The sequence below is a fragment of the Vidua macroura genome, chromosome 15 (genome assembly GCF_024509145.1).
Source record: "Vidua macroura isolate BioBank_ID:100142 chromosome 15, ASM2450914v1, whole genome shotgun sequence".
Taxonomy (NCBI): domain Eukaryota; kingdom Metazoa; phylum Chordata; class Aves; order Passeriformes; family Viduidae; genus Vidua; species Vidua macroura.
The window spans coordinates 2,158,284-2,178,406 of record NC_071585.1 but is presented as its reverse complement, the minus strand read 5'-3'; the positions used below and the strand labels follow the sequence as shown (position 1 = coordinate 2,178,406).

At 49.8% G+C, this 20,123-nt stretch overlaps 1 protein-coding gene across 4 annotated transcripts; it reads left to right on the top strand.

The window, feature by feature from the left end:
• Window positions 1-323: 323 nt before the first annotated feature.
• Window positions 324-20,095, top strand: ECSCR (endothelial cell surface expressed chemotaxis and apoptosis regulator). 4 transcript variants are annotated; one of them, XR_008439550.1, is made up of 12 exons: window positions 324-403; window positions 9,486-9,527; window positions 10,030-10,080; window positions 11,390-11,503; window positions 11,963-12,016; window positions 13,840-13,908; window positions 14,442-14,540; window positions 15,286-15,384; window positions 15,942-15,978; window positions 17,109-17,208; window positions 17,723-17,786; window positions 17,986-20,095. XR_008439550.1 is itself a non-coding variant. In XM_053991519.1 (11 exons), exons 1-11 carry the CDS (start codon window positions 352-354, stop codon window positions 17,729-17,731), a joined length of 726 nt encoding a protein of 241 aa, XP_053847494.1. In that variant the 5' UTR covers window positions 324-351; the 3' UTR covers window positions 17,732-20,095. The 4 variants fall into 4 exon arrangements, 3 of the variants coding, with proteins under 3 accessions (XP_053847494.1, XP_053847492.1, XP_053847493.1); XM_053991519.1 differs by having other exon boundaries at window positions 17,723-20,095; XM_053991517.1 differs by lacking the exons at window positions 17,723-17,786; window positions 17,986-20,095 and having other exon boundaries at window positions 17,109-17,715.
• Window positions 20,096-20,123: the final 28 nt, after the last annotated feature.

The following is a 20,123-nucleotide window of genomic DNA, read 5'->3' as shown; positions in this document are numbered from 1 at the left end:
AGGCTGATGTGGGGGGGATGGGAGCTGGGGCACATCACACCACACACAAAACACCTCCCAAAAGATCCCAGCACCGTAAGGAAGCCGCTGAGACCCAGAGCAGGGCATCCCTCCGAGCGGGAGCCGAACCCCGGCAGAGCCCAGCGAGGTTTCCTATGCCGCCGGTGAGCGATGTCTCACATCCTCCCCGGCCATAATGGGCTGAAAAACACAGTTCCCCTGTGGATTGAGCCCGTTTCCTCCTATTCTTTAACAGGAAGCTGTGCGAGAGTCAGCCCAGGCAGGCGAATCGCTGCTCGCGGTCCCTCCCGGGATGGCCAGAGGCTCCGCGAGCCGCAAACCAGCGCGGAGATGCTGCTCCCGTCCCTCCATCCACTGCTCTGGCTCCTCCTGCTGCTCCCAGGTGAGCTGCTCCGCACCCCGGGGAGCACGAGGCTGGACGGGGGGATTCGGGGGTCCCGGCTTCACGGGGGGCTCCAAAGGCAACGGGGCAGAGGCTGGGAGCTGCCACTGGAAAGCTCAGCCTTGCAGCTCGGTCGGGCTGCTGGGGAAAATGTGGCTTTGTCAGGTTTACAGGCTTTGTTTGGCACTGCTGGAATACAAAGATTTGTTTGCAGGTTAATGAAAGGAGTGTTTCTGCTGAGGCGTTTGCAGTAAGTCACTTTTGTCAAGTAAGAGTCAAGGTGGAATGTTTCAATGTACAGGACATTGTTTTCCTCAAAAATACTTTTTATTTTCACTTTTTGCTCTCATTAATATCAATAGCAAGCCCATGTGCAAGGCTCGTGCAGAGCACATCTCGTCCTTGCTGTAATAATTCTGCTGCTTTGGGGTAATTATTCTTTAACTTCTCTTTCCCATCTGAGTCGAGGTGTGGGATGAAGGAGCTGATTTCCTGCTCCAAAGGACGACAGGTTGCTTTTCCATGCATTGTCAGGCCCCTCTTGCCTTGCTGACAGCTGTAGTAGCTGGGAGCTGGAATACATTCAAAGGAATATAAAATAATGTGTCTCCAACTCCGAGGTTTTATCATTAAACCATAGAAGCTGCCTCAGGTTACAGCCACTGTGCTGGTAATAATGGGATTTTTAAAAGGCAGAGGATCATAGAATGGTTTGTGTTGGAAAGGAAAGATCATCTCATTCCACAGAATATAGAAAGCAATTCAGTTTGTAGCTGTATCATTCTAAGAAACGAGAGCACATGGATTGGAAATTTTGTCTCTTCATTAGAGGCCAACACTGCTGCCTTCAGCAGAGGGGGGATTTGTGCCTGGGATCAGAGCAAGGATCACATCAAGGGGCTTTGAGCACCTTGGCCACCCTGTGACACTCCTTAATGCCCACCCAGAACGCTGCTTTCCCTTTTAAAACTGCTTGGAAGGGCTCTTATGGGACAGCAATGGCACAGAGGGGGTCAGGCCCCTTCCCTGCCTGGGCTGCACCACACCAAGATCCATGGAGTGAGAATCCCAGAGGCACTGCCCAGAATTCCAGCTCCCAGCAGCACCTAGTGCTGCAGCACCAGGTGGAAGAGATGCCATCCTCCATCCTTCAGTCTCGACAGCATCACTCTGTCCTCTCAAAGGCACCTGTCTAAAATCAGGGACAGGGACCATCCCCCTCCATGGTCACAGCACCGTCACACCTCTCCCACCAAACCAGCCTTCCCTGGGATGTCCTGCCTCCCTCTTCTGCGCTGATCCAACAGCCCCAAAATGGCTTTTTAATTTCATTTTTAATTTTACAGCAAGTCCCAAAGGCGGTGCAGCCCCTGGGGGAAGCCTCTGCACAAGGCAAAGCGGCAGCTTAGTGAGAGGGGCAGTCGGGCTCCGTGCTGGTTCCCCGGCACACCAGCAGCTGGAAAAGGGAATTAGGGGCTCTGGAACAAGGCTCCCTGCCCTGGGAGAGATGGATGTAACCTTGAGGAGACAGAGAATCAGCTTTGGCTGGACACTAACACCTGCCTGGTCCCACACACGCCTTTCTTGCTTTTGCTTGGTGCAAATTCAGTATTTTATTAATTTATCATTTCCTAAATTAAAATTCTTCATTCTCATGGTTATTTCTGAAGGGAGGTTCAAATAAGGGAAGTTCAAACTGTTATTTTGAAATTGCTGAATTGGGAAGGTCTGGCACATTTCCAATTTGGTTTTCCTTCCCCTAGAAACACTTAGCAGAAAATTTGTCCAAACAAACCTCTTCCTATAGACCCTTTCCATTACAATGGGCAGGCGTTTTCCAGACAAAAGATTTCCACTGAAAAAATTCCTCCTCAAAGCTGATGAAAACCCAGCAGGGAATATCTCTCTCAACAACAACAACGGAGGAGGAGGAGAAAAGAGAGAGATATCTCTCTCAACAACAACAACCGAGGAGGAGGAAAAGAGAGGGGATTGTGTTTTGAGATATATTTTTGATATAATCAAAAAGATGGGGTGCAGCTAAAGGACAGGCACCCAGATTCCAGACTTGCATCCTCAAACCAGGGCATCCTAAAACAGATTTCTCAGGCAAGGGCGAGGCCAGCCCAGCCCTGAGGTGGTGAACAAGGAAGAGAAAGCAGGAGGTGGTTTGGAGAAATGTTTGCTCACACAACAAACTGCTCCCTTCAGTAACACGAAACCCCTCGGTGACTCTGCAGATCTGACTGCAGCAGCTTCCAGGAATTCTGTCCCATTTACAATAGGTGAGTCAACTACAGGTGTCCTTGCAGGAGGTGCTGCTGGTGTCCCAAAGCCAGGAACGTTCCTGCTGGGAAACCAGGCTGGAGAAGGGAGCTGGGGCTTCTGCAGCACCAGCAAAGTCCCAGCTGGGAACTCTCCTGGCCTCAGTTCCCAGAGGAGCCCACCCAGCACAACCCAACCACCTCAAGAAGGGAAGAGCTCCCATCTGAGTCCAGAGCAGGCACCGGGATGGTCAGAGGGATGGAGCAGCTCTGCCGTGGGGGAAGGCTGGGAGAGCTGGGGGTGCTCACCTGGAGAGGAGAAGCTCCAGGGAGAGCTCAGAGCCCCTTCCAGGGCCTAAAGGGGCTCCAGGAGAGCTGGAGAGGGACTGGGGACAAGGCCTGGAGGGACAGGACACAGGGAATGTCCTTAAGCTGAAGGAGGGCAGCTCTGCAGGCGGGGTCTCAGCTGAGTGAGGCAGAGGGGCAGAACCCTCCTGCCCTGCTGCCCACACTGTGGGGATATGAGATGTGGGGGGATACATGAAGAGTTAGGAAATGTGGGAGTAAAACCGGGGTCATTCACCCAAAATCTGGATTCAGATGAATTGTCAGGCCAAGATGCTTTACCTGACCTGTAGCTGTTGCTTCCGTGAGACTGGAACCTCTTCCAGGCAGGGTTATCCTTCAAGTGCTCCCCTGACACTCAAGCCAGGACACTGAAGAAAAGCAGGTGGAAAGAACAGGATTTCTAAGAAATCCCTTAGCCACCAGCCCAGCCCCTTTCACACCTCATCTCCTGAACCAGTCTCAGCAGATCACATTCCTGCTTGGTGGTTCATAAACACCACAGAGCAGCACTCAAAGAAACCTGGGGAATCTCAGAATCACTGGAAAGAATAATCAGTTTGGGAACAGACTTGGAAAGTCTCCTCTGTAAAGTGCTTTGAGCTCTGCTAATAAATAATATTATTAAAAAACTGTAGGTAGGCAAAAAGCACCAGATGGGCTCCGGGTCCCATCAAGCCTGGATTAGTGGTGCCCCCATCTTTCATTTGCACTGGGCATGGAGTGATTTCCCCTCCAAAATCCCAGACCCAGCTCCAAACCTGAGGAGCAGCACGGCCAGGAGAAGGACAGGACCCACACCACCAGGAGCAAACCCAGAGCTGTAAAATAAGCAGGGCGGGAGGAAACTGGAACCAGCGAGCAGCTGCGAGGGTGATGGAGCAGCAGGCTGGTGGAACAGTGGGGGTGCAGCCAGGAGAAAAGTCAGGCTGCTTTTCCTTCCAGGAACAAGCCCTTCACATGGAGAAACCAGCCCTGGGCAGCACAGGGGTGCAGCAGAGCCACTCTGTGCTCGCAGCTTCCCCACATTGTTTGTCTCCCGGGTTGTTTCTACATCCAAGTGGGTTTTAATTGCCTCCCACTAAGATCTGCTTCCAGACCAGCTCACCAGAGAGGAGCAGGGAATGTGGTGCTTGGAGAGGATGCCCAGACCCAGCCCTTGAGGACAGGCAGAGGAAGGCAGCGATTAATTTTAATTGCTGATGAGATCCGGGATTAATTCCCGGCTCTCTAAACTTTCCATAACACTTTGACTGAGTCATTACAATTCAGAACAACTTGGCAGCCAGTTGCCAACCCCCCCATGCCATTTGGGAATTAGGCACTTGAACACTTCTGTGGATCTGGCCCTGATTCGGGCTGTCAGTTATCCACCCTGCAGAACAACACTTTTCCTCTCTCTCCTCCACAATTCCCACCCCACCTGTTCTGCTGTGAGACCCCCAAGGCAGAGACACCTTATTTAGGCACTTAATAAAACAGGACCTAAGCTTTGGCAGAACTCTCTGCTTTCCAGGTTTCCTAAAAGAGAATTTCTTTCCATGTGGAAGTCCTAAGAAGTGGGTGTTGCTCATTGCTGCTGTGTTTCACCCAGGAAACAGCTGCACCTGTGTTAAGTGGTTGTTATTGTTTTTTTTTTTGTCTTGGGTCTTCTGACAGAAGTGCCAATATCTGAGTTGCAAAGCCTATTTTAACCTTGCTGGATCTCTTTTCTGAAAGCGTTTTCAAGCACAGGGTGACACAGAGGTGCAGCACTGCAGGTGGGACATCCCCCAAAACTGCCAGGGAAGGGACAAGTCCAGGGTTCCTTGTCACTGGGAATAGATGCTCCCTCCCATTCAGCAGTTGTGAGTGGACAGGAGCAGTCCCTGTGACTCCACACCAGTGCCAGAGGTCCTCCCCAGTGACTCCAGCCCCCCATGAACACGGGATGAACACCACAAGCCTGTCCTGAGCCTGATATAAACTCTGCTGAAACCTTTCCAACAGCTAGCTGAGGTCTCTATAGGAGGGCCTGGCAAAGTTTGGGGGTTTAAAGTAGTCCCTCTCTTTGGTCAGCAGCTGGAAAAACCATGCTTTAAATGTCTACAATTGCCAAAAATAATACCAAAGCAGAAATACCTAGAATTCACCCATCTTTTGGTTGACATCACCCTCTTTGTGCTGAGGAGTGAGTGGGGTGAGCTGCTGGCTTTGGAACATCTCAGCTGCCATGAGAGAAGGCTCCAGGTCAGTCTAGACACACCTAACCCCACAGAAAAACAACTGCCAAAAACAGGAATCCAAAATTCTCCTGTTTACCCTTTGGAAAAATTAACGGGGAAGCAGCAAGCACCGAGTGCAAAATGCAGCTGCAGCCCCGCCGCGCTCCTCTGCAGCCCCGCAGCTCCGGAGGCGAACTGGGGCTTTCCCATGACAGCACGAGCACAAAGCCGTATTTCCCATCGTAAATCCCTCAGCCAGCTCCCAGTCGCCACCCAGGACTGCACAATCCAGCTGTAAATCCTTTGCACCCAAACACGCAACGAACTCCTTGGCAGTGCTTGCCCTTGTGGAAGGGCTTTGATGTTTATTGCGATTCCAGCTGCGCCAGCCGTGTCCTGATTATTGCTGGGAGCTGTTTATACAGCCAGGGATCTCTGTGCTGGCAGCAGCCCTGGGAGGGAATGGTTTCCAACTCCAGAATCCCCTGGGATATCTGCAGGGAGCCGCGACACATGGCGCGTTGTGTTCACCCCATCCTGCTGCCCAGCCCCACAATGGGAGCTTGGTCTCATCCTGGCTTGCACAGATCCATCCCTCTCCTGTGGGAGATGCTGAGCACCCTCCCCAAAAGAAAACACCCAGTAGAACAGGGCTTTTGCTTATTTGAGTTGGCAGGGAAGGCACAACAAGCAGCAGCGGCCAGAAGCCGGAGCCAGGCCTGCTGCACTTTGAAATGAAGTGTGGATGTGTTTAGAGAAGGCAGGGCCGTTTATTCCGGAGCAGAAAGCCAGAAGGGATCTCCAGCCCTCAGCCTCTCCAGAGCAGGGCAAGCATCAGCCCAGACACAGGAACTCTGGGAACTGAGCAGTAGGAAAAAAACTGCTTTTTCATCCTTTTTACAATAACCACAATGTTTAGGTTTGCAGAGAACTTCAGAAGGCCTCCAGCGTGACCCTAGTGACAGGATGAGCTGCAGTGAAGAAAGTGTTGAGTACAATCATTTCCTCCTGTCCAAGGGATGCTGGAGCTGACCCATGGATGGTCCCATCAGAGATGGCAGAGCAGGGCAATGTCACCTCCCTCACCTTCAACTTCCTCCCACCCCCAGAGGCTCTGTTCAAGCTCTCAGATTTCTCCTCATCTGCACCAAAAATGCTGGAATAAAGGTCCAGCTCAGCACCTTCATTTCCCCTTTCCCTTTGGCAAAGGCTAGGTGCAGACAGCAGCTCCTTCCCCAGGGATTCTGGGTGCTTCCACCATGTCCATGAAAAAGTACCTGGGAGCATTTCCATAAGTGTGCCACAGCTACTTCTCCCCTCAGGAAAACATGACAATGGGTCCTGAAAGGGACGTTTGGAGAAAGGGGAGCTGTTTGAGTCTGGCAGCTGCTGGAGGATATTGACCCTCATGATGATCTCAGCACTTTATTTTTTGTGCTGAATGTAGAGAGTATCTTAAGGCATTTTCAAACCAAATCCAGAATCACACCCTTTCCTCAAAAGAAGCATCTCTACCTCTTGAGGAAGGGCAAACATATGCCTAAAACATTCTTTTTTTCCCATTATATTAATTGATGTAGTAGGTGATGGTACAGCTGCCCATAACCCTGTCTCTTACTACCGTTGATGCCTTGTGAAGGCTGACCTAGAACAGAAACTAGACAGAGTTAAAGAATAAAGTAGGAATTTATTAAAAGGCCTCCATGGATCCACCTTGGGCAGCACCGGAGCCCAGCCAGGGCTGCACCCAAGATGAACCAAAATGGTCCCAAAATGCACGAGCGCTCCCGGGGGCTCTCACTGGGATCAGCTCTGCTCCATTTGCACCTTGCAGTTCATTGTCCCATTCCAGCTTTAGCCCATGCACTCCCATCCTGCTTGTTTTTCTCTCTCCAGCCCACGCTGTTTGTGCTCCTGGGCCTGAGATTTGGATCATTTGTCCTTGGTGCCCAGCTGGAGAAGGAATTGTTTTGTCTCCCTGCTTTGTGAAGAGAGCTCACCATCCCATAATAGGAAGCTCAGACCCACACACTAAAGCAGCACAGAATGTGAAAAATAGAAAAGCTGAAACCTGAGGCATCACCCTGATGCTCCTTTAAGTTGCTCTTCAAAACCCCCAGGGAAGGATATCCCATGAATTCTCCAACACAATCACTCCTAGCACCTCACCAGCCCTGTGCTAAGGCTGGTTCCTATTTCCCAGCCTCCCCTTTCCTTGCTGCACATAAAGGTCCTCATTTCCTGATCCTGCTCCAAACAGAGTTAGAAAATCAACGAGTCCCTTCCTCACTGTGTGATTAAAGACCTGATCTTGTCTCCTCTTTCATGGATTGAACAGAACAGTTTTCCCAGCCTGCTGCCCAGTGAACCAGAACAGAAAAACATGGAAAAGGTCTGAAAAGTCCAGTCTGATTTTCACAGCCAAGCCATGTCTGGGAATAAACCACATTTTATTCTGTATTCACCATGGGTTACACACTTCCTGTCTGGCTGGGATCATTGTCATAAAGCCTCAGACACAAAAACAATTATGGCTCCAGAGCAATTCCATGAGGAAAATGAGATCAATCAGGAACTCACTACACCCAGAGGGTGCTGAGGGTAAGTCTGAGCCAGAACCACACTCAGGGCTCAGGGTCTCCTTCCAGACACCCCTCCCTGGCCGGGCCCTCAGCCTCCCCCAGGCACCAGCAGCTCATGGACCTCCCCCAGAGCTCATCTACACCACCCCTACAGCTCCTGGCATCAAATCCTGGAATCACAGAATGGTTTGGGCTGGGAGGGACCCTAAAGCTCATCTCATCCCACCCCTGCCATGGCAGGGACGCCTCCCACTGTCCCAGGTTGCTCCAATCCGGGTTCAGCCTAGCCTGGGACACTTCCAGAGATCCAGGGGCAGCCACAGCTGCCCTGGGCACCCTGTGCCAGGGCCTGCCCACCCTCACAGGGAGAATTTCCTTCCAGGAGGTTCTGGCTGAAAACAGGCACTGCTGTGCCCCGGATGATGTTGCCCTGGCTGGACCCTCCCCTGCAGCCCCTGCAAAGGCACTGCTCCCATCACAGAGCCCTGAGGCATCATGAGGGGACAGTGTGCTGGAAGAATTCAACCTTCCCTGCTGTCCCTCTCTGCCCAAATCCTTTTTCTCCCATGGGACTCTGGTGAGATGGATCACCAGGGCAGTCAGATTCAGCTGCTTTCTGAACATGTAGTGTCATTTCTGTCATTAAACTTAACCACGAAGAGCACCAGGGTCACCAGCAATAACCATTTGAAAATCCCAATTAGGATGTACATTCCAGCAATGACAGACTCAAAGTCACCTTCCCAAAGTTAAACCAGCTGGGTTGGATTTGAGCATTTAAAGGTTATTTACATTTTCCAAGTCTTGTCCTCATGTGTGGGACATTTCTTTCTCCCATTTTCAAGGGCAGTATTTTTAATTGGCATCTCATCTAACCCTTGGGGTTGGACTAGATGACTTTGAAAGTTCCCTTCCAAACCAAAATACTCTGCTCTGTGACTCCATGAGCACTGGACTCCGGGAGCCGGGGCTTACAGGAAAACATCACAGATGCTGAGAGTGGAAATGTGAGGGATTAGGGCAGGGATGCTTTGTCATGAATCCAAAAGAAAAGCAAACAAATAAACCAAACAAAGCCACCTCTCAGTTGAGGAACTGGGGACCCAGTGAACACCTACAGCCTTGTATGGACCTGCAGGACTACCCAGCCCTACAGGGAAGGCAGCTCCTGAGGGCTGCAGCTCCCTGCAAACTCACAGCCCCAGGCTTCAGCTTCCCAGGACACTCAGGACAGGAAGGAGAACAGTCCCATCAGCTCCTGGAAGCCTTTACAAACCTCATCCATCCATTCCTTAAGGTCTCAAGGGAACAAAGTGTTCAGATGTGTGTCTTACCTCTGAACAGCTCCACAACACAGGTCACACACCCTTCTGTGCCAGGGCTGGGCTGAGGCAAACAGCTCACGGGCAGGGAATGACCCCATGGATTTATATGGACCCCCAAAGGGGAGGAGGACAGTTATCCTGGCTGGATAAACTCCACTACTAATTTACTCAGAGCCTGATAGTTTTACACTTAGTAAAACTTCTTTGCTACTACTTCTCTGCTAATGCTTTTGGGGCAATCCCATATTTCAAAGTTATTCCAACATAAGATAAGGAAAACCCAAACCCCACAAGGAACAAGAACAGCAGTGTTAGTGACCACCACAGATCAGCACCACTCACACTCTGCTCTTTCTTTTCAGGTTCTACAGCTTCCACAAACTCCTCCACCCCCGCTGGAACAGGTACCTCTGCCTTGTGATGTGCTTTATGTATCTGTTTGGATGTGGATGCACATGGAAATGGGGGGATGCAAATTTAGGGAGAAGCCCCACATGGGACCCTGATTCCAAACTCCCATCTGTTGAGTGATCTTCTCCTGGGATCCTGCCTCTGCCCAGATCTCCAGGGAACATGGAAAGCACTGTGCCCCAGAGGGTGACCAGGCTTGGCTCCCTTTTGTCCAGAAGGGAGTGAGGCTGTGTTCCAGGAAGCCTGGGGAAAGCAGAGGGATCCTGCCTCATCTTTGCTCCCTGTTCCCCCAGCTGTTCCCTAGCAGCAGTGGATCCATGGAGCTGGTCCCTACAGCCACACCAGGGGCAAACCCTCTCCTTGGCATCTCTTGTTCCCCTCACCCTTTCTGCTCTCATTGGCTACCATGGCCTCTTTCTGGCCCATCCTCCAACCCTCCCTGTGGGATCCCACCAGCCTGGAAATGTCACTTCCATGCCTCTGCTTGTGTTCCAGGTCCATCCCAACCAACAGCACCCAGCCCTGAAGCCAAGAACCACAGCTCAGGTAATGCTCAGCTGGAGACCGAGGAGGCTTCGGGGACATCCCAGTGGGGGACTGGTCTGACCTCAGTCCAGCTGGGCCACCCCACAGTAACTGGGCTGTGCAGAGGACAGTGGTGAGGAGGAAGGAAATTCTGTGGTGTCAGGGCTTCTGATCCAGCTAACTCACCCCACAGAGATCAAGGCACGGGTGTGAGCAAAACCAGGGGGAAAAAAAATCACTGAGTTGGATAGGGAGAATGAGATGATCATAGAGTGGAATCCCAGAATGATTTGGCTTGGAAGAGACCTTAAAGCTCATCACATTCCCCATGGGCAGGGACACCTTCCACTATCCCAGGTTGCTCCAAGCCCTGTCCAACCTGGCTGATCTTTAAGATCCCTTCCAACCCAAGCCTTCCTATGATTTTTGACATGTACAGAAAACTGATTACACAAGAAATTATCTCTCCAGCTCCATACCTGTTAGTGTCCACTTGAATCTTTGGAGACAGATCTCCTGCTACGGTTCAGGAAATAAATAAATCTAAGCATAGCTACCCTTCCAGAACGACCCCAAAAATATCAAGGAATAAGATCTCAAAAAGATCTCTGCTTCTGCTTCCAAGCCTTGCAAAAAAAAAAAAAAAAAAAAAAGAGAAACTTAATCCTAAATGCTAATATTTCAGTGAAACATTTGGATAAAGGGGAAAAAACCCAACCACACTAACCTTGAAACCATTTCACCATTTTCACAATTTATTGGAAAGCCAAGAGCAGTCTAGACAAGGAAGTTGCCTATAAATTCCCACCTGGTGATCCACTGTTCCTTGCAGAGGGATTATTGAAAGCTTTTCCCCTCCCATATTGCTCTGGATCAGGTACAGTTTGGAGCAGGTTGAGGCAGAGGATGGAGCCTCCAGACCACTTCAAGAGCTGAATTGTTTGTGCTTGGAGGCTGTCAGTGAAATGAAAGGTGAAAGCTGCATTTCAGAACACACAGAAATGATCATGTGGTGCCAGGCAGGTCAAGTGTCTGGTAACAAAAACACCTTCACTTTTCACAGCAGGGAAGGAAGCAGTGGCAAACCCTGACTTTCTCCACGTGTTTGCTGAGCTCTGCCAGCTCAGCATCTCCTCACAGTGCAAAGAGCAAAAGGAAATTCCAGACTACAAGAGCTCCTTGACTCTGAGCAGGATGAAGGCTATTTCCATGCTTTCTCTACCAGATTGTTCCTAACTCTCAAGAAATGTGAGGGCTCTGCAGTAGCTGTGCCCTCTTCAAGCTGTTTCTGAGCTGAACCTTTTGAAGTAACACCACAATTTCCCTACAGAGCCATCAGTAAAGCCAACACCACTGACCAACCTGAGCCTCACCTCTGTGGGTCAAACTACTACAGCCAAACCCTCCACCACTACAACAAACCTGACAGCAACCACTGAGCAAGGTAAGGATGGAAAACTCAAATATTTGCTCAGGCAGGACCTGTTTGTGCCTCCCTCCTTATCCAAGCCAAACTGCAGGCACCAGAATATTTGGCCTAGTCTACACTATGCTGGTTATTCAGCAATTCTGCAAATATTGAATTTCTCAGAGTTTTTTGCTGAAAGAGCAGCTCATTCCAGATGGACACAGCCAGGCCAAGCCCATATGAAAAAATCCAGATCATGCTTTATCAAATATTGGAGCAGCTCCAGTCTCCCCAGGCTCCCTCTCCCAAGCTCACCTGTCAGGTCCACTCTGAGCTGACTCCACACCTGGCTAACTGGGCATCCTGATGTCTGCCTGGAGGGAAAGTGTCATGCAAATAAAGATTTTTACTTCATGGACACCCAGCAGCTCTCCACAGTGGAAGTTGTAGTGGCTTCCCAAGTTAATTGTCCTTTCCCATGTTTTCTTTATCTAGATGAAAAGTCCAGTGGAAACAGAAGCACAGCAGCTCCTTCTCCAACACCTCGAGGTACTTTGTCCTTTCAGAGACTAACAATAAGATCACATAATTTGATGGCAATCAATGGCACAGGTTCTCTAAGCATGAGTCTTTTTTGGGTGGTAAGCCATCCAAAATCACATCTGGTGTCTTTATAAGCAGTGATAAAACACAAGATAAATGCTCTTAACATCCTCTGCTGGGATGAACTTTAGCAGCCAAACAATGGATCTGTGTTTAGGAGAGGGGAGCCCTTTTAAAATCTTTTAAAATAAATATAATTTTGCTTTTGACAGTTTGCTTAACCCAACCTGTAAGTACAAAATAGAGAATTCAGTAAAAGTTTTCTCAGAATAAGGGCAGAGTCCAAGTGACTGGAAAACTGAAATCTGACAACTGAGCTGATTCTCCATTAAAAATTCAGCCTCAAAAATCTGCAATGGTCAAGAAACTGCTCTGCTTCTCCAAGTATCTCTCAGATGTCTAACACAAGCAAGGTGAGGAAGCTGTGGTCAGCTGTGCCCACACAGATGCCCACCCAGCAGGGCTGTGCCCAGCTAAGCCAGGAGCCCTTTGCTCAGAACAGATTGCAGATTGTTCATTCCAGCCCTGATTTACCACTGAGAAGCTCCACACGTCTTTGAATAAAGATGCTGATGCTTCCAAAAGCCAGCTCTCCCATTGTGTGAGACCCAACATTTCCCAGGGATGGGGTATCTGTGCCAGGCTCAGCAAAGCACAGCTTCTGCCTGTGGCTAGAAGAACAATTTCAGAATTAAACAAAGAATTTGATGAGTGGGGAAAAAATGGTACAGCAGCAGACCTTGCTTCTCCAGACTGTTCTGCTCCTTGTGGCTTCTGAAATGGCTAGATTATTATTTCATGCCTTTTTCTTCTGGCTTTTGGCAAAATGCCATTCCAAATCAGGGATATTTGCTGTGGGACAGGACTGGGCTTCAGCTGCTCCCCGGGCAGTGCCAGGAGCTGTGCACACCTCTCCAGGTACCACAACCCCTTGGCCAGCGCTGCTGCTGGGAACCTGGGCATGGGAAAGCAGGGAAGAAGATCCTACTTGACCTACAGATGATCTTGTGAAGCTCTGAAGTATCACTTGGAGTCTCCTGACAGGGCCTGTAGCTGCTGATTAAGGTCGATGCAGACACTCTGGCTGTTCAACAACAGCCTGGAGGCAGCAAAGGATGTTTTTTCTCTGTACAAGTGAAACACAAGGGCTGGCTTTACATTTCCTTGCACAGGCACTGGAAGCAGCTGTCATAAAGCAAGCAGTTCACACAAGCCAGTTTATCCCACTGAGAACAGGAGTCCCTGCTTGGACAAACCTCTGTGCTGCTACAGCTAGACTACACATGGTGCACAAGTTAGTCCAACTCAAACAGGTTAATTACTTCTAGATAACCCAGCATAGCAAATCCACTCATTTCAAGTCCAGGGACAAGCCAAACACTCAATCCACATCCACATTCTGCAATATTTTTTCCCCTAATCAGACTTTATTTTAAAGTCTCAATGTTTATGACCTACAACACATCTATAAGCTCAGCCTTCCAGCCTTGCCTTGCTGTTTCTGTCCCAGATCTGTACCTGGGACTGCAGGCCCTAAAGAGTTCACAGAAGGGTATTTGAATTTTGGTTCCCTAGGTTTCCATTTAGACATGGAAAACAGGACAAAGTATGTTTGGTGGGAAGCTTTTAGTATGGAGGTGGGAGTATTAATTGCAGATTTCCCCAGATATCACTGGCACTACAGTGAATCCATTCTCCTCTCCATCAATTCCTTTGGTTCTTGAATGTCACTGGAGGTCAAGACTCACATTCTGTGTCTCTCTGTGCAGGTCAGGATCCCATGAGGAATGAGAGCACCACAACATCAGCGACTCGAGGTGCTTCCTCCTCACAGAGAGGTGATTCCTGCTCCATATTTTATATTCCTCTGCACAGCCAGCAGCAAGGCCATCACACAGCTATCTTCAAGGCAGCATGGACACCAAGGATTTCCTGAGGGGTGCTGAACATCCCATCCAGCCCTTGAAAAGCCTGTAACGCTCTGCAGAAACAGCACTGCAGGGCAACTTCTTGAGCCTGGGAACAGCAGGAAAGGTGCCATTATGACAACAGGTTGTAAAAGCAGGAAGGCTGGACAAATTCCCTCCTCAAACGCAGCGCCAGCGCTTACTTTGACCTTTCCCCACTGGGGTCCCTGAAGGAAACCCTGTGGGTGCTCTCAGCTTGTCCATGAAAGGGGCCCCACCAAGACAATGATTCCACACAGGTCTTGCTCACTTTAATGTTAATATTGATGGACCTGGCCAGGATCCAAACTTGGTCTCTTCAGTGAAGTACAAGTGAGAGTTAGGGCCTCTAGCATTGCTAGGAATCCTCTTCCCAGGCGTGGAAGAATGACTTTTATGTAAATCTACCTTTCTCCCCTCTGCAGGCGCCTCAGAACCCATCACCCCAACACCCAACTTCTCCAGCCAATTGCCCGAGCCCACCCCGACAGACGAGAAATCACCGCTGACGGTGGCAGCTTTTGGTAAGGTCTTGTGCCACCAGGGACAGGAGGGCGTTCTCTTTCATGCTGGTTTGGACACTCAACTTCATGAGGCCCTGGCACAGGGTGCCCAGAGCCGCTGTGGCTGCCCCTGGATCCCTGGAAGTGTCCAAGGCCAGGCTGGACACTGGGGCTGGGAGCAGCCTGGGACAGTGGGAGGTGTCCCTGCCATGGCAGGGGTGGAATGGGATGGGTTTAATGTCCCTCCCAACCCAAACCATTCCAGGATTCCAGGATTCTAAGTCCGAGGGATTCTTAGCAGGACAAATTTCCTGTGCAAAGAATCGTTTGATTTATTGAGCCCTATGTCAGTATCAAATCTACACTTGATTTAAAGTGCCTAAAGATGGTTTATGGGGCAGATAACATCACCCACAGCTCTAGCTCGTCTCTCCCTGTTACATTACTTATTTATCTGGCTTTACACACTTTCAGGATAAGATTTACCAACTGTAGCAGGAACATCCGGACTCTTATCAATCCCCAGTGTAATCAGCTGACTTCTGCCTTCCTGGTACTGCCTTACCAATTAATTATTTATTGATTAAGTATTCATAGAAGCCCTTTGAGGTTAAAACACAGGAGAATAAAGCTATTTGTTCTAACAACTGTTTACTTCTTTGCCTATTATGAACCATGCTCACATTAATGGAAATATTGATTTCCTAGCCAAGTTTTGATGTCAGAGTCTCTCTGCTACTCAGACAGTTCTTTCCTCTATCCCCAGGTGTCATCAGCTTTGTCATCATCCTGATAGTGGTGGTGATCATCCTGGTCAGCGTGGTCAGCCTGAGGTTCAAGTGCAACCACTCCAAGGATTCAGAAGGTATTTGTCTGGGAGAATCTGCGCTTCCCTAATCAACAAGTCACCAGTTTCCATGTGGATCTGGCAATTCCTAAAAGATGCATTTGAAAAGCTTACACCTTGGTGGGGAGGTTTGGAAGTCAGACTGGAACATGGACTGAGCAGTCAGGAATGCAGTGTGACCTCCTCGCTAGAGCCCCAGCCCAGCCTCATCTGGATGCAGCCTCAAATTCCTGCAGCCCAAATTCCAAGAGGTGGGCAGCTCTTCCATCAAAAATCATGGAGTTTGACTCTCCTTTTCCTTAGGAATCCCATTTCCCACGAAGCAGTGCCCAGCAGAGGGCAAGGCTGCTCTGCAGCAAGGCAGAATCCCTCCTAAAGCCCGGCAGGACCAGCAGGTCCTGCCTGTACGTCCCCTTAGCTGAAGGGTTTTCTCTAATCAACTCCCAAGTTTCCTCTACAGTGTCTCCAATCTCATTCAAATTTCATTTATATCCCTGCATGAAGTGATTCAGAATAGAGCTGACTTATTTTATGACTTCTCACCTCTACATCACCATGTGCTTTTCTCCCCCCAGACAAACAGAAACCAGGAACCTCCATGGTATCAGAGAGGTAAGGCTGCTCCTGCCACCCACATCTGATTGAGAGTGCCTGTTTTATCCCAGAGCTAATTTTAGCAAGGAAAAGAGTCTGATTTGGTTATTTCAGGTGGAAGGAAGCTTGTCAAGACATCTTTGAGAGAGTTAGAAAAGCAAAATCAGCTTTGATAGCACCTCATGCTCTGATAGAGACATAGATAGAAGATCAATATTTAGGGGGCTCATCTCAAAGCTGCACTGAGAGAAGACTCCCCACCTTCCCAAAGCAGATTGATTGTCTTCCTTGCCTAGATAGAGCCTTGAGGTCTAAACTCTAGTTTCTGGATCTCAGAGCAGTCTCAGATACCTCCCAAGATGCCCATTACTGTTTCCCAGTGAGAGCAGGACAAAGGAGCCCCAGTTCAGAGACTTCTGGAAGAGAAGCATCAAGCAGAGAATGGTCCATCAGAACCCCATGGTCCGTCACTGCTATTCCAGAGGAGAGGCTGAATGTGGGAAAACAGCAGGAAACAAGAGCTGGAAGGGACCAAAACATACTGCTGTTATTTTTCCATCTGATAGTTTCCTAAACCCTGCTTTGGAAAGGGACCAGGGACACAGGGAGCAAAGTCTGTGACTATTTAGGTGCCAAATTTGCATCAGCATCAGTGGTCACTAAATACCCTTAATGATCATGATCCAAGAGATCTGAAGCCACCGAGGCAGAACATGCCAGAAAACAGGACAGTGCCTTAGGTTCCCTGACCCCAAAGTCATCCAGCCTCCACTGGCAAGGAATGCACATCCCAGCCCTCAAGGTAGGAGAAAGGGGGAATTCCACCTTCCAAAGCCTTGTAACTCCCTATAGATGGGCCTGAACCAGGACAGCAGCTCAGTGGGTGGTGGAAACCAGACCTGGTCCCTCACACCAACTTCAGCCTTGCCTGTTTGTCTCCAGCTCTCTGCAAAGAAATTTTGTCCTTGGAGGTGTCCAAGGAACACGTGCACGTGGCACTCAGTGCTCTGGTCTGCTTGACCAGGTGGTGATTGCTCAAAGGTTGGACTCGATGATCTTGGAGGTCTTTTCCAGCCTCAGTGACTCTGTGATTCTGTGATTCCCTCTCTTATTTCCCAGAGTAATTCATTATCTCCTTTCCTTGGCAGCTGCTCAGCAGACACAAGCCAGAAGGGGAACAGCATCACTCTGATCTCCATGAAGAACATCAACACCAACAACAGCATGAGCTACCCCCCATCAGAAAAGGTTTTCCTTTTCAGCCTTGCTTTTTAGGGAATCAGCTGGGGATCATTTCTCTGGCTAGATAAGAGCATGCCTTGAGGTATTTCTTTGCTCTTTTATTCCTTCAGAAATATGACAAAAACCACCTGCCACCAAACTTCTAAAGGTCCAAACTGCTTCCAGTGAGCCTGGTGAAAATTTGAGTGCCCATCTCAGGTTTACCTGGGCTGGCTGAACTTGAGGTGCCAAGTTTACCTCATAGACACAGGTGACATCACCTGTAGCCAGCTGCAAAGCTGGAGGGGTTTGCCATTAAATGGAGAGGTCTATGAGAAATCGAGGTCGCACCCTCCAGCCCAGCTTAGCTGCTCCTGCCCCACAAGTGGTTGAAGCACATCCCCATCAGTGCTCTCAGGTCCATCCCACATGAGGAATTTTTATCATTTTCAGTTGTTTTAAAGCTGGGAGAACACATTGCTCTACTGCCTTTGTCAGCCCAGCCAGGCCACTGATGAACCACATTTTGTTCTTTTGGCAGGTGCTATGAAGCCAAGAGCCCAGAGCTTGAAGCTGACATGTGACAACCAGCAGTGGCTTTCTAGGTTCCTTTTTTTTTTCCTTTGGGGAAAGAGCAAGGGTGGACTTTATATATAAATTATTATGTCTTTTCTGATCAGTACATTTACAGTAGTGTCCTACATAGCTTCCCCACCTGGGGCCTAAGGGCTTTCTCCAGTTACAGCCTGCCACTCTCGGTGGTTGATATCTAACTCTATTTTTGATATGCCTTCAAACACTCAGATCATTCCAGCAGCAAGAAGCACCAAGGCACCATCCACTCCACTAATAAACCTCTGCCTTAGATGAATGGCCTTTATAGTCTGTGCCAGGCAGCCACGGGCTCATTAATCAGCATAGCCCCACGTGGAGCCAGACCCGCGCGTTGGGAAAGCCTGATCCGAAGCTGAAGGCCTGATGGGACTTAAATGCCCGAGTTCTGGGTCAAATCCCAGCACGACTGCTCCAAGCCCCTTATGCCCTCATTGTCCCCACAGCAGTGGGATGGTGACATCCCCCTACCTCACAGGGTTGTTGTGAGGCCTCATTAATCCCTGTCTGTAAAGCATTTGGAGAGCCGTGAATTAAAGATGCTGCTGAAATGCAAATTGCCATCTTAAACACTTTATTATTATTATTAAGAACAACGGAGCTTCAGGAAGGCAGATCATGATCTCTCCACGTGCTCAGCTGAAGTGTAAGGAACAAAGTCCCTGCATAGATCAGGGTTTATCTCAGTGTAAAATGAATGGCCACAAGCAAAATGCTGAGCTCCTTCAGCTCCTGGAGTGTGGCAGCCCAAGTTTGCCAGGAGAGCTTCCAAGGGAAATACAGGTTGGATATTAAGAAAAAGTTTTTTACAGGAAAGTGATAAAGTTCTGGAATGGGCTGCCCAGGGAGGTGGTGGAGTCACCATCCCTGGGTGTGTTTAAAACAAGACTGGATGTGGCACTGGGTGCCAGGGTTGAGTTGAGGTGTTAGGGCTGGATTGGACTCGATGATCTTAAAAGTCTCTTCCAACCTGGAGATTCTGTGTGATTCTGTGTGATCTCCACCACTGCTTCCCCAAAGCTTCCTGGGACCAGGAAGAGCAGCATCCCCTTGTGCAATGCAAGAGGCAGCTGTGCTTTGCAGCTGGCAAGGAAATGTTCAGCAAAAAAAAAAAAAAAAAGCAAATTTTCAAAGCTCCTGGTAAGAGCCAACACACTTTTAACCTCCAACATCTGCACTGGGCAGTTTGCTAAGTTCTTTCTTAATAAATGAAGCTTTTCTGGTAACATTCATGAAAAGTAAACTGTTGTCACTCAGCCAGGCTCCACCAGACTGGTGAATTTCCTTAACACAGAGTCCCAGATAATTCCCAATTAGATGGACCCAGACAGCTCCAGTTCCCAGAGACCTGTGACTCCACACATCGAGCACAACAAGTAGATTTTTAGCGGAAGTAAAGCTTTAACAAATCTCCCTGGACCTCTGAGATTCCATAGGATCTCACCACTGCTTTAGTTTTCCTTCCTTTGACCTCCTTCTTCCCACAGGTTCTTGAAGGTCTTAAAATGAGGGTGGGCAGGCCCTGGCACAGGGAGCCCAGAGAAGCTGTGGCTGCTCCCGGATCCCTGCAAGTGCCCAAGGCCAGGCTGGACACTGGGGCTTGGAGGAGTCTGGGATGGTGGAAGGTGACCCTGGCAGGTGGGATCAGGGGAAACCACCAACAGCATTAGCAGTGATGAAAGCAACCAGGAAATGTCTTGTAGTGAGGGGCCAGACCAGGACACAGCCCTCGAGGTCCCCCAGCAGTGCCAGCACAGGGGATGGGCACTGCTCTGGCCCTGCTGCCACCCCAGGGCTGGCACAGCCCAGGGGCCATTGGCCTCCTGCCCACCTTGGGCTCGTGTCCAGCTGCTGTCACCAGCACCCCCGAGGCCTTGCTGAAGCTGTTCCAGAGTGTCCAAAGGAGGGGCCGGGCTGGGGAAGGCTCTGCAGGGGCCACCCGAGGAGGGCTGAGGGCACTGGGCTGGTTCAGCTGCAGCAGAGGAGCCGAGGGCAGAGCTCAGGGAAGGAGGGAACGGCTGCAGGGGGAGCTTTGGGATGGACATCAGGGAAAGGTTCTTCCCCAGAGGGTGCTGGCACTGCCCAGGCTCCCCAGGGAATGGGCACGGCCCGAGGCTGCCAGAGCTCCAGGAGCCTTTGGACACCAGGGGTGCACAGGGGGATTGTTGGGGTGTCTGGGCAGGGACAGGACCTGGACTGGATGATCCTGGTGGATCCCTTCGTGCTCGGGACATTCCACAATTCCATAATTCCACAATTCCACCATTCCACGAGTCCCGCTCCCCTCAGAACCCCTTCATGACGTCACCGCCCTTCGCCGTGACGTCACA